This window comes from Antennarius striatus, chromosome 1, assembly GCF_040054535.1.
Source record: "Antennarius striatus isolate MH-2024 chromosome 1, ASM4005453v1, whole genome shotgun sequence".
Classification (NCBI taxonomy): domain Eukaryota; kingdom Metazoa; phylum Chordata; class Actinopteri; order Lophiiformes; family Antennariidae; genus Antennarius; species Antennarius striatus.
Window position 1 is genome coordinate 21,322,474 of NC_090776.1, and position 27,348 is coordinate 21,349,821.

General features: G+C 38.7%; 1 protein-coding gene across 2 annotated transcripts; it reads right to left on the reverse strand.

Moving 5' to 3' along the window:
• nedd4a (NEDD4 E3 ubiquitin protein ligase a) lies at nucleotides 1–26,578 on the reverse strand. Of its 2 annotated transcripts, XM_068332213.1 has the most exons (29): nucleotides 26,056–26,578; nucleotides 24,510–24,583; nucleotides 23,028–23,106; nucleotides 22,892–22,930; nucleotides 22,606–22,659; nucleotides 11,835–11,885; nucleotides 11,392–11,453; nucleotides 11,159–11,255; nucleotides 10,188–10,351; nucleotides 9,973–10,093; nucleotides 7,872–8,036; nucleotides 7,707–7,790; nucleotides 7,390–7,509; nucleotides 7,028–7,270; nucleotides 6,748–6,825; nucleotides 6,560–6,614; nucleotides 6,407–6,465; nucleotides 5,841–5,906; nucleotides 5,445–5,674; nucleotides 4,366–4,487; nucleotides 4,148–4,218; nucleotides 3,882–3,977; nucleotides 3,719–3,792; nucleotides 3,571–3,631; nucleotides 3,432–3,491; nucleotides 3,229–3,336; nucleotides 3,041–3,137; nucleotides 2,849–2,921; nucleotides 2–2,717 (listed from the first exon to the last, which is right to left on the reverse strand). In XM_068332213.1, exons 1-29 carry the CDS (start codon nucleotides 26,098–26,100, stop codon nucleotides 2,615–2,617), a joined length of 2,751 nt encoding a protein of 916 aa, XP_068188314.1. In that variant the 5' UTR covers nucleotides 26,101–26,578; the 3' UTR covers nucleotides 2–2,614. The 2 variants fall into 2 exon arrangements, with proteins under 2 accessions (XP_068188268.1, XP_068188314.1); XM_068332167.1 differs by lacking the exons at nucleotides 22,606–22,659; nucleotides 22,892–22,930; nucleotides 23,028–23,106; nucleotides 24,510–24,583; nucleotides 26,056–26,578 and adding an exon at nucleotides 15,646–17,327 and having other exon boundaries at nucleotides 1–2,717.
• Between the last annotated feature and the right edge of the window lie 770 nt (nucleotides 26,579–27,348).

A 27,348-nucleotide genomic window follows, 5' to 3' on the forward strand; every position in this document is an offset into this window, starting at 1 on the left:
GACAGACACCAGTTGTTTTCGTTTTTTTTATTTTTCAAATATATTCAATTTGGTGTTATAGTTATTAAATTGATATTTAACATCTATGCTTCAAGTCCACCTTTTAAACTGTTGTATATATGTCGCATGCATGTCATTTTTGTTGTAATGCACTTATAGGTGATTCTATGTTAACAAAATTTTATATATCATAAATGTGTTAATCTATCCATCATTACTTTGCAAGGCAACAATACATAGATAACAGTACTTCCACTGAGATCAATAAACAATCAGAGTGTACATTACATTACAAAGGCCTCTGCACGTAATATTAAATAGAAGTGAATGAAGAGAATGTTCTTTTCTTTCACAAATGTCCACATGTAAACATCTAAACATGTGCAAAGCGTAGAATCATTTTCCTTAAAGAGTGATTTAAGCATCTGCAGGCGACAGATCGGCAAAGAATCAAACAGTTCAGAAGTAAGACTCGTCAATATTTAACAAAGTGCTTCACTTTATAAAAGCATAAGTATAAAATTGTGTTGTCAGAGAGAAGCACCAGCCCACAGTATCTTCCTTTATCAACAACCTGTAAACATGGCAGATAGTGTAAACACGTTTAACCTTTCAGAAAACGTTAAAACTATTGCGTAAGTACAGTTAGTTTCCTACAAATGTATTACAAGTCATTTATAAGTCATTTCAGAGAACAAATAAACTGTACATATGGTGCCAAACAAACAAACAATTTTTAAAGTTGTACTCTAAAAAAATAGAGCATTGTGGTACAATTACACACCCATGAGGAGTAGAAGAACAAAAAAAATCAACATTATGATCAGGCCAGTCAGTTGGATAAAGATTCTTTAAGATACTGGCCAGGAAATATATATACATGAATAAACAACCCTGATTCCAAAGGCACAGGTACACTGTAAAATGTAAATGAAGGACAAAACGCTATCACCTGCAAACGAATGGTGTTTAACAACAACCAGTTCTAACATGTAGTAATACAGTATATATCTTACAAGTACACAGTAAATATCACAATGTGGTGGTCCTCACCCCCATACCTGTGTCTGAATGACTTTTGACGATGCCTTTTTGATACCCAATCACAATAACATCACTTGTTATCAATGGACTGGAACAATCCCGTCAGCGCATTTTCAGCATCGTTTCTGTTTCTCAGTCTTTTGTCGCCCCCCTGTCCCAACTCACACACTGCTGGCATCAAAGTCAGAGTAAGCATATATTTACAGAAGCCAGTGGAAATCAAGATATAAAGCATTTAATACTGTTTAAAAACTGTTTAAATGAATATATGTCAATAGAATAAGCAAATGATCACATTCCGGTTTTCACAGTGTCCCAACAGTTCTGGAATCAGGTTTGTTTTCTTCTGATGCACAGTCAGTGTTCAACCTGAACTTTAGTACGAGTGGTTATGAGTGATTATTGATCATAAATGAAACACAAAAAAAGACGTGCACAAATACCCAATTTGTCACTTTCAATCAATCTTAAGGTTTCAATGAATGTTGATTTCCTGCACAGTTCTATTTTATATTTATAGGATTTTTTTTCCCCACATAATAAACAAAAAATGTAAAGATTTTCAATCATTTTATGTCAATATGTACAATTATGCATAGTATTTCAACACAGTAACACTGCAGCTATTTCTTTGGATCTGTGGACTACACAGATATGAACTGCCATTTAATTAGTTTAGCCTGTTACTGGTCCTGGTGTTGATTAGTTACTACTATAGTAATTAGATGACACCTGCTTTAAGAATAGATGCTCAAACATATTGATACTGCAGTGTTTCTGCTATTTATGCTTGTCTGGCACATATATTTGGGATTTGTATCAGTGTTTCTAGTAATATGGAATGAAAAATGTATAGATTTTAAATAAAGAAAATGAAAAAAAATTGAGGAAATATATTCTATTCAATTCACAGAGTACAGTTCCATTTGTATCACCTATTTTCAAATGGAAATCACAGAATTTTGGGGAACATGCAAATGAAGAGACAGAACCATACTTTTGGAGTCTGCCGTGTTTCTACAGTTGTCTATATTCAAGCTTTGCATCCGACATATCATATTCATCCATGATCAATGACATGGTTAAAGGGATTTTGGATTTGACTGGTTTTTGACAGAAGACATATGTTAATACTCAAAGGTATTAAGGTTAAATCTTTTCATTCAAATGTCATAGTGGGTATCTGACCCATGGTCCACTCTTTCCAGCACTAACATGCAATTAAAGGAAAAGTTAAGGGATTTCAAAAGGTGGAGACATCTAACTACATTTACTTATCACACTGAAGATATGATGATTTTTCAAAGGCAATTTAGCCTTTTTTTTTAAATTCTGCATTTTCTGTCATAAAATATATAGCTTTATATTTTTGCGTTGTAAACTTAAGAACACAGGGTGAAATTAAATCAATCCATCAAAAACAGATTTATAGTAATCTCTCCGATTGTGCCTCCACAAAATGAAGGTTGTGTGAACGTCCTTCATTCGTCACACAACAGGCAGGTTAAGACCCAAGTCTGTGCACAGCTTGTTTCTCTATAATGGAAGTAATGTCAGCGCAGCAGACGCGCTAATCTACCCCGTCAAAGCCTTGTGCGTTTTCAATGGCGATGTGAAGTTTCTCCCTCAGTTCCTCAAAAGACTCGTAAGGAGGCAGGTCCAGTCGATTAAAGCTGGAGGAGGTGAAAGTAAAGACAAGGCGTAAACTAGAGGAACAGCAGCATCTAAGCATCAAATCATGAATCAGAATCACGAGCTGGAATGTTTTCAGTGTTAAAAAAAAAAATCTTCGTCGAGTGCTCACCATGTGTGGGCTCGAGGGAGTTTTTCTCGTGTTCCCCACTGCTCAATGGTGAACAGCTGTGGTCCGTTAGACCCTGGAAAATAAAAAAACTTCACTTGAATCAATCGTATAAAACGTGAAGGAGAAATATGTGGACAATAAGGTAAAGGCAGACTCTATCATTTGTACACAAGATGAAATCTCTAATCTCACCGTAGAGTTCAGCAAAGCCATTCATTGGGACCCTGGATGTTCCCGTCACAAACTGCAAAAGCCGGATTCGCTTCTCTGCATCCATCAATAGCACCGTCTGTAAGACGAGAAGCAGACACAAAAATAAGTAAATAAAACAAAACAGAGAAAAAAAATTCACAGGCCAGAGGCATGGAAAGTCGCCTTACTTTCCAAAACCACTGGATAACGATGTGGTTGGCGCAGTAGTTGTTCTTGTACTTGGTGTTTTCTCTCCAGTCGTTCACATCCACATCTCCAAGCCCACACATGAGCAGCTGTTGAGGACAAGAATGCAGGCAGGCAGACCGTTATTCATTTTTCTGGTTTTAATCTGGTTCATTTTAGCACACTGGATGAAGTGAAAACTCACCTCGAGTTCATTCTCATCAAAGATCTTAATCAGATCTTGTGGTATCAGCTCAAAGAATCCCTGTCAAAAAAATATGTTCAGGCTTCTCCTTCATACTTTTCTAATATAGTATTTATGTCTTAAAAAGAAATCAAACTACCTCTTTGAAGGCAGTCATCTGTTTCTGTATCCTGTTCACAAACCTCCACTGCATCACATGACTGTGAAATAATAAAAAACACAAGATTAGCAGGAAAATATGATTTGAACGTGTAAAGATAATGTAAAGATATCGTTTCATGTCTCACTGTATGTATTCTTTCTTATTCTCATTGGTGACGATGATCTCTGCGCCACCTGGCTTCAGGTCATGCTGGTGAGTCTGAAGAGGTAGAACAAGGATGGCTCCAAATAAAAAACACCGAAAAACCACAAAATGTTAGTCACAGACTGACAGGCTGTTTAACAGACCTGTCCAAACCGATCTTCATCGATGGTGAATGTCAAATCCAAATCTGTTGGGTCATTCTCCAAAATCCACTTCAGAGAGTTGAAATATTCATTGTCCTGCAAACACAAGAGAGATATTTGCCAGGTGAATGACCTCCAGATTTAAAGGTTCTGATTCATGTTGTTCATGTAACTGTTATTATCATGAATAACATGTTATTATTATGTAATAACATGATGATAACATTCAAGGTGTTTATGTAACGGTTAGCGAAATCGACACTCACAACAGACTCCATGTCCTGGAGAGTAATCGCCTTTTGCAGCATCATTTTGTAGAAAGGCCGAATGAAGAAAGCTAAAAAACAAACAGAAACAATAGGATGTATTCAAAGCACACGATTTGCTCTAACTCCTTCAGACCCCTACTTTTGTTACTACACGATAAAAATGTTTAAATCACCCTTATACATTATCCGAAGCCCCACAATCAGGTCGCACTCACCATCCAGGAGTTTTCCATGGTAAACCGCCATGCCTGCCACACGGCCGATGAATTTGAAGTAGGACAGGTGGTCCTCATTACATAAACCTGAGTTAGGGTTAATCTGCAGTGTGTAGTTGTCCCTGGAAAACACACAACATGAAGAGGGGACTTGAAACAACAACAACTTCCAAACATCAGCTTCTCTGCTAAAGGTTTATTTTTGTTGATGCTCATCCTAATTTGTGTAAGTACACGTTCACTTCCCAGACGTTGATCGCAGCTCATTTTTTGCTTTATAAGATTATCATTTTTGTCAGTAACAAAGAATCAGTTTATTTCTGTCATATGTGTCTTGTACCTGTGTAAATAAAAACAATTCTTACCAACAACAGAAATGATTCTGATTACACAGAAAGATTGTTTCCCATCTCTATATTGGCCATCTGGAGACTAAAACATCATTTCCTCTTTCTCAACATGAATTGAATCGTAAGTACATGCAGCAGGACACCGTTTGGATGTTTGTATCTAAACACGAGACCACATGTGTCAAATTCAAGGGCCGGGGGGCCAAATGTGGCCCGCCACATCATTTTATGTGGCCCACGAGAGCATAAAGCGTGTCTAAAAATAAAGAGGCCAAAAAGTTTGCTTTGAGCAAGACTAAATTTCCCACAATGCAGTAATTACACCCATTTTAACCTGACAAAAACGTTTTAAACAAAGTTAATGTCCTAACTTGTGTTTGATGTTATTTTTCTTTATTTACTTGGATAATTTGACTCTTGATTGATGGAGTTCTTTGGGTTTAATAACCTGACAAATTAAAAGGATTTATGTTATAACAGAGAAACAAACAAACATGTTTTATCGGTGTAACTGTAATGTTTGTAACTTGAATAAGTAATAACTTCTGAGTTATTTAACATTAAGAAGTATTTACATTTATTTTATATTACATTGAGTTACATTTAGTTACATTTATTAGTTACATCTGGCCCTTTGAGGACAGCCATTATGCTGATGTGGCCCTCGGTGAAAATGAGTTTGACACCCCTGCACTAGACTAACTAAAGAAGGTACAAAAAGAGACTCACGTGGCAGAATACTCAAACAGTCCATAGTACGGGTTGAACATCTCCTTAGACATGAGGAAGAACCACTCTCTGGCGATGCCACCATAGTCCAGTCCTTTCTCTCCTTCGAACTCCACCCACAGTCGTGCCTTCAGCAGGTCTGGCCTCTTAACGGAGAGGATACGTCGATACGAGTCCTCCAGCACCGCGTTCCGTCTCAACTTCATCTCAAAGCGGTTTGGGATGTCAGCCTGTGAGGACATTATATGTATTACATCAGTGCTAAGGAGGCCTTTGAATAAGAAGGTTTCTGATTATCTAAAGGTGAAAATAATCAAGGACAGCTAGGAAGCCGATATCAGAAACAAAAGGAACTCAAATAAATCTCTCAGGGATTTCCAAGTTCAACAGCCTCACCGGTTTCTTCAGCTTCTTCCGGAAGTAGTCATACTTCTGTTTATAATCTCTGGAATAAGGCACTGCCTGCAATCAACAAAAGAGAGCGTTTAGTGGCAACAATTAAAGTTTAAGCCTCACTTAGACCAAATCAGGCATCACAGTGAAAGTGTGAGTGTTTTGGGCTCTGCGGTGCGGACAGCAGGGGTTTACAAAAAAAGCATCCCTGCAGGAAAAAGCTGAAACAGATTCAGACATTGGGGAATGTAATTCAATGTCACGCTAGGATGGCCAGCCATATAACGCTGATCAGACTGGACATTCTTTAATGTTGTTGCTCAAGTCGTTTGCAACAAGTTAATAGTTTCTATTTGGCTGCTTGGCCCCTCCAAATACATCAGGCTTCTCGAAGATCATCCAAACTGTGATAAAGAAATACTCTGCAAGCACCGGAAGAGTTTTAAACAAAGACTCAAACTAGATGATATTCAGCTGTGCAAAAAAAAAAGTAAGATATACATAGAGAACAGTTTTTATTGTGCGCTAATGTATCACAGAATATTATGTCAGAAACAGTTTATACTCACTGGTCCAGTTATAGCTGAGCTCTGCAGTCTGGGATCATCCCATTGTGTGTTCTTGGTGTCTATGAAATATAATAAATTAGAGGCCCTTCATTCATATAAAAACAATATTTCATTAATTAGTTGAATATGTTTATTTTTGAATGTTATACGCACTATGATCTATGTAGAATATCCTCCCATCATTGTGGACCCTCTCCTCCCAGCCAGGCTTAAAGGAGGAAAGACAGTATAATATTAGTTGGTTTTGGATCAGCAGCATCAGTTCTAATCTCATTTTAATTAGCCTATAGTATATAATGTTTAACTGATCATTACAGCTTTAGTGCAACTGATAAACTTACTGGCAATGGACCAAGATCAGATGGGTCGAGTGACGCTGTTCTCCTTTGTTTGACAGAAAGCTTTTGTCTGGGATCTCCCTGAAAACAAATTGGTGTGTTTCAGACAACTATGACTATTTACAAAAGAGGAAGAACTAACTGACTGTTGGACACATTGTTTTTAAGTAAACACCAATTAAACACATTTTTAAAAAATCCATTCTTTGTTGGTGAAATAATCTACTGGAGGCAGTTACTAGTGGTCGGTAATGAAAAAGAAGCCCCAAAGCAGCCGTCTCACCCAGGTAGTAGTCTTTGTGTTGTGGTCAATGAAAAAGGGTCTTCCACAGGGAGCGCTGCGGACCTCCCAGCCCGCCGGTAGGACACCAGATTCTAAGGTGCTGTCGGGGCCAGGGGTATGCTGTGGAGACTCATCTGAGGGGGGGGATGACTGGGATGGAGGGGGGCTCTGGGGTAAACTTGCACCACTCTGCACTCCCGCTGCTGCTGCTGCTGCTGCTGCTCCTTGTCCATCTGTGGTTTTCTGTCCACAAACAAATACCGTTGTTAAGCAAATGAGTCAAATCCCATCTGACCATGGTGGATCACTACACTTTCATTTCCTTTCTTTAAATATTAACAAGAAAAGCCTCCTCTCAGCACCTGAAGCGGGGGTCGTGTCCAAGAGGTGGTTCGGCTGAGGTGGTTGACGTAGTAGCGTCTTCCTTTAGTGTCTCGCTTCTCTTCCCATCCTGGAGGAAGTCCGGTGGAGGTGGGGAGCAGCTATTGAATGATAGCATTGAATCCAGTGATCAATACTGAAAACCTCAAGCTCAATAACACAACAACACCAACGAAGAAACACACATCGATTAAAAACAATATCGGAATTTTCAGAGATAAGGAAACGATATAAACCACGGGGTCTGAATTCACTAAAATGGAAGAAGTGTTTTCAGGAGGGGTTGGGGAATAATTACCATAGGATTAATGGGATATTCCTCTCCTGTTGAAGCTGAGGCACTTCTACTGAGACTGGAATGGCTTGAAACACTAGCACGACCCTGCAGCATCGGGAGTAGATGTGATCAGTGCGCTTCCTAGTCTCTTATCTAAAACCTCGTGCTGTACAGAAAACCTCTCACCGTCCGGGAGGCACGCAGGTCGCCAGCTGTGGCCGCTGAGGCACGAACACTTCTCTGATTGTCGGAGTAAGGGTGAAACTCTGGCACAGGCAAGCGGGGTGAAGGTGATGTGACCTGGTTATAGCTGTGGGACATGGCGTCGTTGTCTGTAATGAAATCCCAACTCTAAAATGAAGGAGCAGAAGAGATCGGTCGGAGTTAGAGTGGATGAAAGTGTTTATTCCAGAACGAGTGAATACTACATTGCTACAGCCACCACTGCAACATCTGGCATAAGTTTGGGATCCACATGCAATCTAAGCTCATTAACCTAACAAGTATTTTTAACAGTTATGTCATAGACACAGTGAGGGATAAACCTGCAACAGCTGATATTATAGCCTATTTGCTATGGAAAAACACAAGACCCACAACAGGTGTTTCTGGACCCATCAGGTTTTGCAATGTTATTGGAATTTCATGTATGATAAGTGGTCCACAAAACTTCATTCATAAAACTCCTGAATGAATAACGAGAAAAGGTGATATGGAAAAATCTCCTGTTTGAAAAGAAATGAGGAGGAAAAACAGGTTCTTGTAAAATGCATTCAATTTAAAAGAGGATTTGAACTGACGGATGAAGCTAATGTCACTACGGGATGAAGGGAATTATCTTTATAGCATATTTCAAGATCGACATTTAAGTGGAAACGACAGGATTTCTTCAAGGGAGTAACGTAAACCACTTGCGTTCACCTCTCACACACTCACAAAGTTAAAAATGACACCGAAGCAAAAGGTGTGTTAATCTCAGTATGCTCCTGCTCCTCTGCACTTGTGTTTTCTGTGGTAAACGTCGCTGTGATGGAGTTTTGGATGGCTCGCTTTAGTGGCTCTATTCATATGAATGTTCTCTGTTGAAGGCATTGTTAGAGATTCAAGTCTTTTATCCAGACAATGATGACTTTGTGAAGAACGGGTGAACCGGTTTGACGTGTTTCCACACTTTTTTCCTTTCTCAAGGACAGATCTTTGCTAGGTATTTCAGATATCAAACGTTTTCCTAAGTCACAGATTTTACTTTCTTTTCCAGACGGCATAGATCACATGTGTCAAATCCAAGGGCTGGGGGCCAAATGTGGCCCGCCACATCATTTTAAGTGGCCCGTGGGAACAGAAAAGGTCAGAGTATCTAAAAATAGGTCAAAAGTGTGCTTTGACCAAAACTACATTTCCCACAATGTAGTACTTAAGCCCATTTTAACTCTGACAAAAACATTGTGAACAAAGCTAATGTCCTAACTTGTGTTTGATGTTATTTTTCTTTATTCTCTTGGATAGTTTAATCCTTGATTGATGGAGTTCTGTGGGTTTGATAACTTGACAAATTAAAAGGATTTATGTTATAACAGAGTAACAAGCAAACATTTTTCTGTGCAAATGTAATGTTTGTAACTTGAAGTTATTTATCTTTAAGGAGTAGTTACATTTATTTTACATTTATATTACATCAAGTTACATTTTTAAGTCACATCTTGACAACAGCCACTATGCTGATGTTGCCCTAGATGGAAATGAGTTTGACACCCCTGGCATAGATCAGTGATTCTCTCAGATGCATCCACTGTTGCGTGTGTGAGTTTGTTTTTCAGTCGCATAATGACTCCTGCTGCTCTGTCTGCGTGTTAGGAGCAGTAACCTTCCAACATGTCATTCATTCATTCCCTCATGCATTCATGTTTCATTAAATCGCCTCCATCAAATCATGATGAAAATATCTGACTCTGATCATCCACATGTTCACCAGATTATTTGTTTTTTTATGATGATAAGCAGGGATGGTAGGGTTTGCAAAAAAGGGTATTTCCTCTCAAAACACCTGTGTGTTATCACTAAAACAACAATACTGGAAAAAAAAAAAAAAAGTTCTGCAAAGTCAAGACTGTTTTGTCACAGGCAAACTGGGAATGTAAGTATTCATATTTAAATAAAACTAGCATCTGAAAACTCACAATTAGACTGAGCAGAATGAAAAAACAAGTATGTTTAAACAAAACATGTTAGACAAGCAGGACCCAGAAGCAGGCATACAAAGGGCCGCTGATTATAAAGTCAAAATTACCTCAGGAGACTCTTGTGTGTTGTTTTCATCGGGATCAGAGATCTGCCTGCGTGAAATAAAAGCGTGCTCCACCTCCATGTTATTGTTGTTCTGTCTCCTCTGCATCTCCAGATCACTGTCACTGTTTAGAGGACAATCACACACACACACACATACACAGTCAGAACTGTAGCACTAATCAAAGTGTTGGACTTCTGCTGGGGACACTTTCTTACTGGGTTGTCGGCCGCTGCCACTGAGTGGTTCTGCTCTCATGGTTCACATAGTAGGTTCTTCCCAGGTTGTCCTGCCGTTCCTCCCAGCCAGGGGGCAGAGCGGGTAGCAGCTGACTTTGTCTGGGACCTGACATGTCCTGGGCCTCCAGAAACTCCCAACCAGGCTGCAAAACATAAACAATAAGTTTAGAATCAAGATGTCGAATGGAATGTTATCCCCGAGAGTTGATTCTGAAGCGACTAGACTTCTGTTTAGCGTTTTAAGACATTTCGCCTGCATTTCATCTAAGAAGCTTTTTGAGTTGAAACACTGGTGGGCCGTACAGATATTTAAAGTCCTCTGAGACCACCAACCATTATGGCACGTGTCAAATTCAAGGCCCGGGGGCCAAATGTGGCCCACCACATCATTTTATGTGGGCCCGCGAGAGCATAAAAGATTCGAGTGTCTAAAAATAAATAGGACAAAACTGTGCCCACAATGCAGTAATCAAGCCCATTTTAACTCTGACAAAAATGTTTTGAACAAAGTTAATTTTTATAACTTGACAAATGAAAAGGATTTATGTTATAACAACAAGAAAACTTAATAAATTCAGTTATTTAACACTAAGGAGTAGTTACATTTATTTTACATTACATTGAGTTACATTTATTAGTTACATCTGGCCCTTTGAGGACAGCCATTATGCTGATGTGACCCTCGGTGAAAATGAGTTTGACACCCCTGCAATATGGTATTTGTGCCTCCAGTGAGTCATCAGCATCATCATTATTAGCATCAATGTTATTATTATCATGAGTATCATTTTACTTGGACCAATGTTTAAACAGAAAATACACTGAGTACACTGGGTTTTCAGCAAAACAAATGTACAAGCTGTCATAAACACACAAACACAGAATGATCTACAATATTCTGGAAGATCTTGAAGCCTCTTGTTGTTGATGAAACATCAGCCAAAACTTACTTCCTCAGTTTGATCAGGTGTTTCCTCCTCTGATCCGGGGTTTTTTGGGAGGTAGGTCATTTTGAGACGAAGGTGGCCTTTGACTCTGGATTTGTGACTGCATGCAAAACATTTTTTGGACAACAAACATGTGAATATTGTTAAAAACGCATGAATTGAGGCCTGCAGATTTTTATAGATGCAAAAATGAAATGAAAAGTGGGTTAAGATAAACAAAAAATAACCATGCCAACCTTCGTGGGTGAAGCAGAAAATCCTTGAATGAGTATGGCCTTTCTGAATTAGGATTTTCCGTCTGAGAATTAAAAAATAAAAGAAAACAAAAGTATTTTAATAGCCATAATAATACACCTACCGTCTGGGCCTATGTATATCACTTCACAGTAGATTTATAGAAACCTTTTGCATGAGACGACAGTGAAACACACCATGAGCACTACGGTGTGGGTGTTGTATTTATAATGAAACAAAGCTGGAAGGTAACATAAACACAACGGACACTGTTTCCAAAACCGTAGACAATGATGTGGAACAGACACTGGAATGGGGGTGTGTGTGTTTTCGTGGAGACTTTGGAAAGGTGGAGGTCAAGAGCTCGACAGCAAAGTTGACACGCATCCAACAAATGAACTTAAATGAAGTTAAAGCATCAAGGATTTCCTACAAAAGGACTCACCGGTATCTGATTTAAGGGGATATCCACCTGCCCCAGGAAATCATCTCGTGTCTGAAGGGGGGGGCAGAAAGACAGAAAGAGAGATAGAAGTCAGGATCAATTCCAATATCAATATTATACACATACCACACACCTAGACAGGATCTGTTCCTCAGTTGTCTCTGGAGCCATAAGAGCTGCTTTCATATTGCCATAGTAACAATGTGTATTTTCTGTATTAGTTATAATTATCTAATGTCAGGTCTATATCATATTAAGATGAGGCTTTCGATCAATCCCTTCAATCAATAGAACAAAACATAGCTAAGAATCTTTTATACCAGCTCAAACTTCGCATTCTGTTCCTGTGAAACAGTCGTTTGACTTCATCCGTGTCCGTATTGATTTAGCTACAAGTGTGTTCACCAGTCTACAATGAATGGTTGCACTGTGATACCAGAATAATGTGGTATTTGTCAAAGAAATCGTCTCTTCTCTGAACGCTTCACACATTCCTTGTAAGTTTAGGCACATCAGAGTTACTATAATTATTATTATTATTGTATATTTTATTGCCTTTGCAAAATAACAAAAGACAATTTACTAAAGGATTGAATGAAATTTTACTTAATGGCTGCCTTGAAGGCGTTGACTTTGTTATATTTATTTACACATCACAGCTCAAAGAATAGTAAGAGAGTTGAAATGCAGTGTTCTTCATGCCTATCTACAGAAATCTCCAGTATGCTGGATGTATACAGTAAACACAGTAGTGTGGTTTCATATACAACATGGTGATGCACCCCCCCCCTTTCGTTTAAATTTCTTGCGCCTGATGAGTGTAGAGAAATAACAAAATTGTTAAGTGACATTTCAAAACTATATTATTATTAGTGCGTTTCCAAAGGAACGGAATTTAAAATTTTACATTCCTATTAATTGTCTGCACTGATAAAATCTACATCCATCTAATATCCACTTCCATTAGAACCCCATCACAGATTAAGGTTTGATTTGGATTACTTTTAATTGCACAGACCAACAAGTACTGTAATATTTTGTACTAACAAACATTTGCAGTAAAAATATAAAACTTGCTGTTAAAGTTTTAAAATAACCAAAGATGGAATGCAAGCAATATTCTCTTCTCCTGGCTTTGAACGATTGCACAGAAACAATCCCAGACTGGACTCCTATTTCAAATGAAAACTCAGCTAAGCATTTCATAAACTAATGTATAAACAATTACAGCCATGCATGTTGCTGCTCGTCATTATAGGTCATTTCTATTTCAGGATCAATCAGTAAACACAAATGGAATTTTCCTCAAATGAGACCGCCTCTTCACTGGAAACTTCCCCGAAGGTAGGGTGAGGCGAGACCGGCCTTAATGAAGACGATAAAGAATCAAACAGATAAATGTCCATTCAGAGCATCCCCAGAGTTTCAGATGCATTATTTATTTGCTGATGGGGAGAAGATTATATATAAAAAATAGGTATAAATATAAAAAGATCAATTTCAAGGAATAAAAGGAAATCAGCTGTTTGTAGTCCAGTTTTAGTCTAAAGGATAATCTTGGCGTTGTCTTATCTTACTGCTGGTAATTTCCCTGAACTCATTATAAGGAATCTAAATTGAACAACGAAATGCACCCCTCTATCATTAACACAATGTGACAGCTGTGCTTTACTGCCTCAGACTGTTAAATATGGACCCTCCATAATGGTAGAACAAGATCAACTTTTTGGTCACAAGAAAGTTTAAAAATAGATAAATCTCAAGTGACTGTTTATTGGGCTAAAACCAAACAAACAGTAACTTAGGACTCGTGATTTGCTGGGAAAGGCAGCGGAGACATTTCTGATGCATGTTTTCACGTGTTAAGGTCACAGCTGGTTGTTCATTAACGTGTGTGATGACACACACACTCAGTTATGAGATCACTGCAGATAAGAGCGTCTGAAACTTTCCAAAAGATTTCCACTGTGAAATTTTTGTTTTGTTAATCGTAACTCTACATCTGATTTGTTTTTCTTAGCATTTTTGATAACATCTCGGTAAACGTGAATGAGGCCAAAAAATGAGGTCACATTCAGACTAAATATGTTCAGAAAGATGCAGGTTTTTATTTGTCAGATCAGAAAATGTATAAATGGCAAAATCAGAAAAGGTTATTTTCCCTTTACTGTTGGAAATGTTTGCAGGAATGAGGTTGGCCTTTTTACTGTTGTTGTAAATTGTAGGTCATCTGAGAGTACACAGCTTCTTTAGCAACGCTCAACTACTTACTGACTTATGTTAAACTCCAAAGATATTATATCAACCGTTATATATATAACCAGTGGAGCATCGGCAATCTTTAATTTAATTTAGTAATTCAAGTAACACGAAAAATTATATATATTTTTGTCTTAATTTTAAATCTAAAAAAAATATATATATATATATATTATATATATATATATAAAATCTACATTAAAAAATATTCTGTATATATTTAATTTATCCCGTTACTTGAATTTTTAAATGAAATTAAAGATTACTGATGCTCCACTGAAGGCAGACGCAGCCACAATGTAATTAAAGCTAAGCAGCATTTGATGCCTGACTGACACAGGACTAATTATTCTAGCAGGACTACGCACCAAGATAAATCTGAAGTGACATTAATACACTTCATCGTGTTTCATGGTTAAATTAAAGCAAGAAATTAGATTTTGAAGAGCAAATTTAGACCTTCTAAAGTAAATGTCTCATTACTGCAGAAGACTTTCGTATTTGACAACCTGCTAAATGCAAAGGAAGGCTGACACCTGATACTTCACAAACACTGCCTGGCAGGGGGACCCACAGGGAAGGGGCACACCACCCTTTTACTGGGAAAGGCTCACGCTCACATCCTGACTACATTACATTACCCCCACCACATAGACACACACACCATGTCCACAGATGGCTGGAATGACTGTGCTCTACTCTCGTATCACGCTGTTAAATTTGAATCCACGAGACTGGGCAGTGGTACACACCACCAGACTATCTGGAGTCAGGGCGAATATTTCAGAGGCACTTTATTTATATCAGCCAGGGGCACTGCTTTTCCCACCACTAAAATTAGTCCGGGTAAATATTTAAGTTGATTACTCATGGTACTTATAGAATAAGAAAAATGAAGGGCAACTCAACAAGTTGAGGACATCTTCACAGACCCATGAGGTGGAAGAGGCAGTTTTTCCTCCTCCCGTTTCTTTGAAACCAATATATAAATGGTTTACTGTAATGTACGTAATCCGATACCTCTGAATGTTTGTCTGTTTATCCACATTGGGCTTGTTAATTGCATGACATACCGGCGGAAAACTTCTCAGATACTAAATTTCATTCTGGCCTGTAATGAACCTAACGGCTATCATCGAGTACGCTGAGTTTTACGGACGAGAATGTCAATAGCAGCAAAAGACGGCAGCACTGTCACTAAGTGTGTACTAGTATTTTTACATTACCTGGAAAATGCAAAAGTTTAGAAAAAAATAATCACCTGAACTTTACTTCAGCAAAAGTAGCTTTAAAATGAAAAATACGAAAATGTCTATTTGTTCACAACAGTCCAATTTAGATTATAATCCGTACTTGACAACAGAAGACAGAATGTACTGGATCAGTCGTACTGAAGCTGTTTGGAATCTCCTACAACCAGTCGAACAACTCTTTAAGGCCAGTGCATAGCGCTCCTTCACAGCGCTTTTATGTGGCATTTGCTTATGTGAAGACAGCTTGCCTCAGCTGATTCCTGATCAATTTAATCCCAATTCAAAAATGCAACACTCACCTTGGAGTTCTGACCTGGGCTCTGAGGTGCATTATTCCCTATGTAGTTTGTGTTTGCATCAGTAACAAAGTTAGATGACTTTGCTGGGCAGCCAGGAGACAAATGAATGTGCACATGTGGAGAACAAGGACTGCCAAGTTTTGAATTTGAAACATGGCATGAAATTCCAGTGTTGGCATAGGGCAACTCCAGGGAAAAGCTCCTTTGTATGGCGTGATGACAAAGCCTTTCCTCGGGTATTTCCTTCCCTTTTCCTGACGAACAGGGCTTTTGATTTCTCTGCAAGGGTTTAGTTGCGGAGAACAAACAAGCAGAGGTACTACGATATAGTTTTTTGTGAGGGTTATTTCCACCCTCAGAGTGTGCAGTTGGGTTGGGAGCCTCAGGACCTCCTAAGTTGACTGTAGTCATAGTTGTAGCTCCATTCCCAGGTATAATTGGTCTCTGATGAGCAAAGTGCAGCAGTAAGCTACTAGAGTGACGATTCGATCCGTCTAGAGGTGATGACAGTTCCATTACTTCACACCTCTCCTCCATTTTGCTTTTTGGTTCATCCTGTACAGGAATATTAAATTGCACCATATGTTTGGTGTCCCTGAACTCAGCTGAACAGCTTCCTTTTGGGAGACGTCGGCAATTCATTGCCGCGTGTGTGGACCCTTTGCAAGTCACTCCCTCATTATCGCATGAAAACTCGCTGGGATGTGTCTGGAGAGACGATTGATGCGTCTCCATCAGCGGTTGCAGAGTAGGTAAAGCCACTGGACTGACTGGAGAAGCAGGTGGGGTACTGCAAGGGCTTTTTGGAAATATAACCAAAGAGGAGCACCGTCTCAGTCGGACCTTGGACTTCCGAGAAAGTAAACTCATCTCCTGGGTCGTCCTGTGCTTTTCTGGAGCTTCTGGCTCAAAGATGCTGTTGCTGCTACAGTACCCGGGATCACTTGCCATACTGCTGCTACATGAGCTTCCGTCAGATCCGCAACCTGCTCCTCCTTCACAACCGCCCAGGTCTCCATCCTCTAGACTGCCATCAAGCTCTCCACGGACCTTCCCACAGGGCTGCAGTGAGATCTGCAGAATGCTCTTCTTGTTAAATCCTCCAGTTTTAGCGTCGGGTTTGAATCCTGAAGAGTCTCTTTGTAGCTTAGCATAGTTTGGTGACAGGGGAGTCACCCTCAGGCGGACAGTGCTGTGAGCCAGGCTCTCAGCAGGGCTACAAGCTGGCGCACTGACTCCACTCTCCTCACCATGGCTGCTGAGGCTTTCTGACAAAGGGTCCGTGTGGCTTCTCCTTGACGCAAAATGCAAGCGCAGTCGACGTGCCATTCGTTTAACTCTCTAATCCCTGCAGCACTGGTAAGAGCTGCATGATCAAACTTGCCGGTTCGAAGAATAATAAGGAGGGCAAAAGCAAGTGCTCCGTAGTCTCCTCTGTGATCACAATCATTAGAGGCTGTACATTGCCAAAATAGCTCGAGTGACAACCGACATTCCTGTCCGGGCTGATCTCAGCTTTTAGTCAGAGGTAGTCAGTGATTCTGTTTGGAGATATGACCCAAACACATGACCTTTGAAACTAGAGCAATCCAGAAAGACTTGCCTCTACAGGAAGCCTAAACCCTGTACAAAAAATAAAACACAAAAACTTTACAAACAGGGCTTCTACTGCCACTGCTATTCACAACATTAGCCTAGCTGCAAGTTAGCTGAACTTCAAAATTTCCAATCAGATATAACAACACCTTACGTCTGTCTGGCTACTTCCACTTTGTTGGCTGCTTTAGGGGAAAAAACAACAACATGTAAGCCGTCTATGCTGCACCAGACACCGAAGCTCTGGTTAACTGTTACCGCTTCAGGTCACTTACTCAAGACTACTTCCTGCTGCAGCTATAGGCTTCTAATATTTCTGCTGCTCTGTGCCCCTACAAATATTTTTACCCACTGCTATTGAATTACAGGAAATCAAACAGAATGACTTTCAATATAATCATGTGTAAAGCTGACGACTGCACTGCAAAATCTCAAAGCACACAACAAGACTATCATGTCCTGCAAAAATATGCACATGACCGTGGTTGTAAACTGTAAACGTGTCCAAATGTATTTTACGCAAAAGCACAACTTAAGCCTTCAGAGACATTTGAGAAACTATTTTTACTCCTGCAAGGAGAAAACAAATCCTGAATAGAGATGTAGATAAACTAGCCTGCCTATAGAAAACACAAGAAGTTAAAAGTGAGAAAGAACATGTAGTGCTTCGGCAGTGACTTGACACCTGTTATATGACACCTCCTGTATCGGACAGTGCTGGTCTTATTTCCTCGCCATTGCCGTTGACAGCCATATTTATTAATGGCAGCCTATTGTGAGCCAAGCTGGCCTATTTCAGAGCATTAGTGTGCTTCCAAATCAGTGTGGGGTGTACTAGAAAGACATGTAGCAATGATAAATATGATTAACCACAGGAGACTTTGGCTGCTGCAAGTGTAGATATTCTTTTTTTTAACAAGACAAACTACTCAAGTTTAATTCATAAGATGAATAATTAATATGCACATGGATGTGACACCGAAATCTGTGCACCAAGGAAATGCTGAATAAAAATGTTACGAACTGATTCAATGGAGTTGGCATGGATTGTATGGGGCAGTGGACGTCTCTGCATGAGCAGCCATGGTGCCAATTACCAATCTAGAGTGTGTTAGTGTCTTGAAAGAGCACTGAAACCACCAAAACTATCAAATAGTATAACCTCAATTGCAAATGTATAGAGAAACACAGGACACAGGTTGACCAAGCCAAACATACATGCTACACCAGCTGTGAGCAAAGAGAACCATAATATCTGTTAGAATATAGACTTCACTTGATATAATGCTGATAACAAAACTGCCATCAGTCTCCATCTGGACTGAAATCATACCACACATGTGTCAAACTCAAGGCCCGGGGGGCCAGATGAGGCCCGCAACATCATTTTATGTGGCCCTCGAGAGCATAAAAGGTGTCTAAAAATGAATAGGTCAAAAGCATGGTTTAACCTGAAACTACATTTCCTACAATGCAGTAATTATGCCCATTTTAATGCTTTGAACAAAGTAAATGTCCTAACTTGTGTTTGATGTTATTTTTCTTTGTTAATTGGATAGTTTGATCCTTGATTGTAATAAATAGTAATAAATTTAGAGTTATTTAACATTAAGTAATTGTGTTTATTTTACATTACACTGAGTTACATTTATCAATTTCATCTGGCCCTGTGAGGACAGCCGTTATGTGGCCCTCAGTGAAAATTAGTTTGACACAAAATAACCTTAAATACTTCCAGTTTTCTCATCAGATAAGACACAGGTGACCATAGTTCTATTTGTTATGGCACTAACTCACCAAAATACATTTGATCCAACTTCCTTTTTAAGGGATTTCATCATTTTCTGATTATTTTCGCAGTTTTTTCCCACAGGCCTCCTGCCCTGTACCTTTTATTGCAAGTGTGAATTGCTGTTTGCGTAGCCGTGCCCTTTGACACAGAAACAACAGGAGTTCTTCCAAGTATAATTATATTAAGACTGAAGATGTAGTGTTATAGCAGGTCAGCCTGATCAAATATGTGTTGTTGCATAGCAGCTCCTAATTTTATCAGTCTTCCATGCTTTCTTAATTTCCCTTCGGGGATCAAACCAGTATATAAAATTAAAAAAATTAAATTAAATTTTTAAAAAAATGTTTGTTAATGACATTCATTCAGAGGTCAGCAACCATGGCAACTTCTGCATACGCTGATGTAGCTCACAGACCAACCATTCATGTGATCTCTGGACGTCAGACAGGCAACATATCATATCTAAAGGATCTTCACGTAGCATCTTATTAATTGACCGGTTTCATTCCTGTTTCCATTGTCAGCATGAAGCTTGACCTGCTCAACAAGTCGCTGGCATGTTGATGTCAGCATTAAGTGTGTGTGTCACTTTTAACATTGACAAGGTGATAGATCAGAAGTTGATAATCGCACTGAGAAACAGCATTTCTTAAATTTGATATTTGCTTGCAGGATATGTTATAATGAGACATAACGATCAAAAAAAACTAAATAAAAAACACTCATATGGCTCCAGGTGAAAGGTCACATTCACACAAACTCTATGGTCATTATCGAACAATAGCCAAGTGAACAACAAAAGGCATATTGTTTACAGCACTAACAAACATATGTCATTCCTCTGTGTTTAGATCAGATGTACCACACACACACACACGTTCACACAGCTGACACACCCTCCAGCTTTCTGCAAACTCTAGAGGAGGTATGGCACCAAGTCAGACACACCCTCTCCTAATATGACGGCAAACTTACATGATGAAAAGTTCCCTAAACATTCAGATTAACTACAACTAAAATTACAAGCAGAATGGAGAGAAAGCTGTGTGTGTATATGTGTGTGTGTGTGTGTGTGTGTGTGTGTGTGCGTGTATGTGTGTTTGTGGTTAGAGAGAGAGAAAGACTCTCTTATTATTGATTTTTCATTGTAACCTACTGATGCACTACAGATAAAATACAATATCAAAGCCAACTCTTGTGCAACACTTGAACATTGCACAAGTTCCTTTATAAATATCCGAGAAGCATAAAGAACATCAGCTGAGAAGGGAGTGGGGCAAAAGAATCAGATGACTTTACTTTTATAGCACAGACATGTTCATTCTGTGCAAAAATGTGTCATTTTGTGCACAGTGGAGATAAGAACAAACTGCTGCTGGAATGAAGCTGCACTGACTTCTTTGTGTGCAGCTTTTTGTGATATTTAGTGAGCAGGTTACCAGTTCAGACAAGCTGAGGAATCAGTGTCTCACCATAGGAGGAGAGAATGTCAAATATGCGCAGAAATGTCAAAATATCCTTATTTAAAATTCAAAAAGAAAACTGCAGTCCATGAATATTTCAAATAGAAAGCTGCATACTAATCCGCATACCAAAGAAAGGTCATCGAAAACTTTTACTTCAGTCAAGCTTTATCAAAAACCAAAATAACCTTGTTCAGGTGACTGGATTTGTAACAGGAAACCTTTTCAAACAGATGAATCTACATTTTTTTTCTGGATCTGCACCACAATATACAACGACAACAACTCCTCTAATGCGTCTGGTCTATGGGTTGTTCAAGAAAAACACCTTTGCAAGCAAAGTTAAAAAGAGTCAAATTTAATTAGGTCGATTCCAGTGCGAGACCCACTCAAAGGAATTTGTTCAGCGTGTTTTGGATAAGCATGCAGACAAACCAACCACCTAGTAAACAAACAGGCAATATGACCACCTAACGGTAACTGCAGCAGGGAATAACCACCACAAATGAAACAAAGGAAAGCGCCAATAGTATTAAATTTCACAAATTAGATTACAGCTTTGGAAAAATGATTTAGCTGTTAAATAAAACACTACTCAGATACTACTCAGATACTAGTATTTTCCGCACTATAAGGAGCACCTAAAAACCTTTAATGTTTGCAAAAATTGACAGTGCATCTTATAATCCAGTGCACCTTATATAGGAAAACAGTTTTAAAATAGGTCCTTCAGTGAAGGTGCGTCTTATAGTCTAGTGCGCTTTATAGTGCAGAAAATACTGTAACTACTTGGATCTGAGACTAAAACACTTTGTTCAAAGATTCATCAGTTATTTTACTGTTATCTGGCACATTTCTGGCACGCAGAACAGACATATTTATTTGACTACATGTAGTTTTTTGATCATTTACCACTACATTCTTTCCACTACTTTTGTTTTGTACTGGTATTTTATTTTGAAATGATTGCTTCGCCCCAGAAAGGACTACAGTTGTATTATAAAAATCAAAAGCTCCCCAAGGTGCCTCTAATGCAGCTGTGGACTTCAGGTCTGATCAGCTGTAATGGAAACACGACCCCTGAGGGTTAACTGTCTCTGCATAGGAATGAGTTAAACCCCACCTGTAAGCAGGACTTCTTTTGAAAATGAAAATCCACACAAGCCAGCCAACAGTGGCGCTAACATTTTGCGCTATCACAGATTTTGTTTGGGTAAACAAAACTCCAAATTCAGTCTCAGAATTCACACAATATCCAACAGTGGTTGTAATATGTGATGCTTTTAAAGTCCACCCAACACTTGCACAGTAAGCAACAGGTATCAGGGATGCCCTTAAAGCAGCCAGATTTGCCTGTATTTACAACTCTGAATAGTCTGGTATCTCCGTTTTCTAACAATATCAGCGAGGTGGCGGCAAAATAAGGGCAGTTGTATCAGGAAAACAAAGTAAAGTTAACTTTGACGAAAGGATATCATTTGAATGAAATATGACACATCTGTTGATTTTCATCCATGGTGTTTCGTAAACATACCAAACAAAGAAGAAGCTGTTATACTGAAAAAAGCTTTTCTGCAAATCTATGGAAAGGTGATAACTTTTAGTGAGATTTTTTTCTTCCTTAAACATGTTGTCTGTTAAAACTGATTTCATATATTCTGTGCATAATCCAGGTTTCAGTCGTTAACCAAACATGCAACTGCATGAGCAGAACAAGGGGATATCAGTCAGGATCAGGTACATGAGACGCTTTGTTTTTCACATGAGAAAACAAGAGACACACCGTTCACAGGAGACATACAAAATTAATCAGCTCTTGCCTTGGAAAAACTGTATATGACTCAAATTTTTTTTTTTGCTCAATAGGTTTTTGGGTTTAAAAATACTTGTACTTCCCAACAATTTATAGACCAAATGCTTCATCGAGAAAATCATAAATATTATATTTAATAAACCAAATCGTTTCTTGTTTGAATTTAACTATGATCAGAAACCTTAATAACCTTAAACAGGAGTAATTCACAGAAAAATCTTTAATGATTGAACATAACATAAGGCATTTTGTTGAACATAGTAAACAAACAGCAAACAAACAAAAGGAAAACTCACCAGACGGTTCTCATCAAACACTTCCAACAGTAGACGGTGCTTCCTGGGAAGAACCTGGAAGAAAACATGGACCGTAGTAAAAATACAAGCACTGAGTTCATTGACAAACAATAAATAATGATAAATTGAAGCAAATGGCTTGAACTGAATTTTCTGGACAGATGTGTTACGATGTTAAAACTTATAGGAAATGAAAGCTTCCTGTTAAGAATTTATCTACACATATATGTAATACTCAGACAGCAGAAGAGATAATTACATTACATATTGAGATAATTTCACTTACTCTGAAAAAGAATTCCTCTCCCCACTTTGGGTCCAGTGTCTTGATGTAACATGAGATGGGATTAAAAAACAGAATTTAAATAAACTGAGTGACACAGCTGGAGTGAGTGTAACTCTGTGTGTTGATGTGCGCTCACCTTTTTTATTGTTTTAGTCTGAAGACTTGTGATCTCTCCGTTGACAGGGTCATAGAGGGAAAGTCTTGTGTATGGGTCGCTGCAAAAAATAACACACCTTTAGATTCAACTAGGCTAATTTATTCTGTTAAGAACATTTCTGATTCTTTTCCTGCTCTTTGCATACAATTAACAGATAGGCAAACTCAGCCTAAGCCGACTCACTTACAACTGACCCGTCCTAACTGACTGAGAAAAGACTAACTTTCATTTTTAATTCTTAAAATGAACATTTAAATGTACATTTTAAGACAAACTTTTCTTCCTTTATAGAAAAAAACAATTAAAACAATATTCAGCGATCAAAATCATCATCACCACCACAGCGCAGAGCTTGGTCAGCAGCAGATCACAAGAGAAGTCCAGCTGTTGTCTTGTGGGATATTACACAATCACCCAAAATGGAAAACCCTTTGCTGAGTCTGCATTTGGCGTCCATGTACACTCACATCATGTAGTGCATTCAAACTTCAGAATCGTTAACATAATGATTTCAGAAAGTTTGTTTTAAATGAAAAAGTTGAGTTTAAGTGCAAGTTTCAACAATTTGAGGCGCTGTGATAATATTAAAACCACGTCCATCATGACTCCACATTATCCACTTTGCGGTGTCCATAACAATTGAAGCCTGCGGCCTTATTTTGTCATTAGTAACGTATTAAGTGGTTGGTGTTACATAATATCCTTAATGGACTGTATTACACAGCGCACTTCTAGAATGACCAAACGCTCAAAGCATTTTACTGCCAGCTTTCAGCCTTTCACGCTTTCATTAGGTGATGGCAGAGGTGACCACATAAGGGCCACGACTCCTCCATCCATCGTACTCGTCTCGTCTTCAGCCGCTTGTGATCAGTTCACCTGATGCACGTTTTTGGAGGTGGGAGGAAGCTGGAGAACCTGGAGAGAACCCACACAGGAATTGCCCCACCAGAAATCAAACCATCGACCGTCCAATGAGTGGACAGCTGCTCTAACTGTTGAACCACAGCCGCCCACAAGCTTACAGGCAGTCTCTCAATCTTGTCTTTCTTAGCTTTCAAGAACAGACAAGATCTGGTGTATTCAGAGTGGTTTCATTGTCATGGTGATATTAACAAAGAAATTTTAAAAAATCTACAATTAATAGGGATACATATATGTACATATGCGAGCACACATGTAGGTATGTTTAAATGGCAATTCTTAAGTTTGTTTTGAAACAGTCTGACATGTAAAGGAATTGTGCATAAATTAATATTAAATATGATTATTATAAAATGATAAGTGATTGTCTGACAACTCTGAATACTTATTTTAGCAATGTTAATCAGAAAATATTGATATAGTTTAATAAAGAAACATTATAGTTTAATAAAGAAACCAGCAGGAAAACTGACTTGAAGTTGTTCTTACTAATCGTGTGGTTAAATCTTGTGCTAATGTTAACTATATACAACTTACCTGGCACCAAGTATATCTTTCTTGGCTAGTCCAATCCCTGCAATGACTTTCACTTTTAAGATTCTGGATTCCTCCTGAAATAAACGAATGTCTTATGAGTTTATGAAAAAGACATATCATAAAAACAAAGACAGAGTACATTATTGCTTCCTGATGGAAAAACACAGTCATGAAACAACATCACAACAGTGAAAGAAGAATATGAAAAAATGCAATAAAAACAAAGCCATGTCATATTCCCTACTGCACTGCATTTCTAACTTAATGTCCCATGATAGTCTAAACGTCATTAAATGACGACAAACCCACTCCTAGAATATGGTTTGATAGATATTAAAAAAAAAAAAAAAATCCCTGATTTTTTATTAAAGATGTAGTTCAGTATCTTTATTTCACAGTAGTGAACTTCACATGAGCCTTTGAACATTCACGCATTCTGCATCATCAGGTTATATTATTATACATTATTTAATGTAACATATATAATATAACTGGAATTGAAGTCATAGTTTGATGTTGTGGATATTCCACAAATTAATATTAAAATCTTTTAACTGATCCTACTCCATAATGGTAAAATAAAGTCTTTTTATTTAACATTTCTGGATCCACAAAATAAATCAGACCCTATCTTTAAAAAAAAAAAAATCAAAATATTTTATGAAGCAAAGTATGTGAATGTGTACGTGAATGTGTGTGTATGTGTCAAATTAGATGAGTTCAAGTGTGTGGAAATTTACTGAGACAGAGTGATGGAAAAGTTTACTGCATGATTAAAACTAAATACTTATGCAGCCAGTAAAATAATGAATAGCATGTATTTAAATCTCTTCAGTTATAAACATATAATAAACACAACAGCACTTTGACCAACCCTGCCCAACAGAGCAGTGATGGCAGCAACACCAACTCCTTAATGGAGATAATAAACTTTTAACCTGAATCTATAAATCAACTCTCCACAGATCACGCTAATCACGCTAGGGAAGTGATCGTTGACGGACTGAATCCCGCTGCCACTCCCGAAACAAGCGCTCGTTTCTCGGATGCAGGAGGTCTCAGACAGCCCCTGTCACGTGGCTCGAGCGGAGACCCCTGCGGCCCCTTCGGGGTTGCCAAGCATTGGCCGGAAGTTACATCATCCCGATCAGACGTTCTCACCGCGCGAGCCCCACTACTGGCGCGTTTACGGTCAAACGAGTGAATCACCCTCACATTTCGCAATCGATTAATGATTTTGGCGCATAACTAGTGATGCAGCCCAAATGATACTATCCGGACTAAAATCTGTGACGAGATGATTTTTATTTATTTATTTTGCGCAGGAAAACTCGGTGTGGCTGATTTACGTGTTGATGGCGGGGAGAGGCGTTCACTTCGCGCACGAGCCCGTGGGGTTTCCTGGTTGCGAGCAGTAATGGCTCTTCATTATGGACGTCAACGACGGGTTTAACTGACTCCTAGTCGAGCAGTCACGTTAATTTAACACATTTTGGCTCCAACATAACTCCTAAACACTAGTTAGTTAGTAAATTAGTGAGTTTACCTCATCTGTCAGAAGTCCTCGGATCTGTGGAGAAAGTGTAGCCATAATTTCTTCGCACTTCTTTTCCCCGAATAAAGACAAGAAGAAGAAGAAGACAAGGGTCCGGACAAGTCCAGTTGTGTTCGGGAACTTGTGAGCCTCTGTTGTTTCCTCTGTGTGTTTACGCAGGAAGTTAGAAACCGTGAACCTGACCTAGTGGAGAGCCTGTGACACCGTCGTCACTGCATTCATCCTCCTTTATCTCCTCCTCCTTCGTTTCCTCCTCCTCCTCTTCCTCCTGTAATTGTTTGGTTGCTCTGTGGCTGCTGCAGGCAGAGCAAGTGAACGCATCATTAGTGTGTAACTGCATTAGAGCTGCAGCTCAACCCGCCCTCATTAGTGCCCGTTCCAACAACAACAACCTGTTTTTGTTCTTCACTGGCTTTCGATGGATATCTTAAGTCAGTAAAAACAGGCAGAATAAAAACAACACTAACAGCATAAACACCATGCATTTCTGCAGAGTTTAAACAATCAGCTTGTGGACATGTCTGTCCATTCATATACTGTACTTGATCACATGTGTCAAACTCAAGGCCAGGGGGCCAGATGTGGCCCGCCATATCATTTTATGTGGCCCGCGAGAGCATTAAAGGTCAGAGTGTATAAAAATAAATAGGTCAAAAGTGTGCTTTGACCAGAACTACCTTTACTACAAATAATTTTAACTTTGACAAAAACATTTTGAATAAAGTTATTGTTTTGACTTGTGTTTGATGTTATTTTTCTTTATTCACTTGGATAGTTTGATCCTTGATTGATGGAGTTCTGTGGGTTTAATAACCTGACAAATTAAAAGGATTTGTTTTTACAGAGAAACAAATATTTTTTCTGTGCGACTGTAATGTTTGTAATTTGAATGAGTAATAAATTAAGAGTTATTTAACGTTAGGGAGTAGTTAAATTTATTTTACACTGAGTTACATTTCGTTACATTTTTAAGTTACATCTGGCTCTTTGGGGATAGCGATTATGCTCATGTGGCTCTTCGTGAAAATGAGTTTGTCACCCCTGTACTAGATGGAAAGATACACATTCCGTTGCAAAATCTGGGGAGTCATAAGTGAAGACATCACGGCTTTTCCTCTAGAAATTTATTTTCAGATTCAAGAGTACTTGCAAAACTCTTATTGTTAAAAATAATCCCATGCATAAATCTACAAATTTGTTGTCTTTTTTAATTCAATAAGTGAAGTCGTCATTTTGTTGCAGAATGACCTGGTTGTGCTTGACATCCAGCTCATAGGTAGAGAG

Coding starts and splice junctions, on each gene's coding strand:
- nedd4a (XM_068332167.1), bottom strand. CDS start 16,974: ATGGCACGTCGACTGCGCTTGCATTTTGCGTCAAGGAGAAGCCACACG. Junction 4,488..5,444: donor CTGTTTGAGTATTCTGCCAC/GTGAGTCTCTTT, acceptor TGTGTTTTCCAG/GGACAACTACACACTGCAGA. Junction 2,922..3,040: donor TGGCTTTGCTGAACTCTACG/GTGAGATTAGAG, acceptor TTTATTTTCCAG/GGTCTAACGGACCACAGCTG.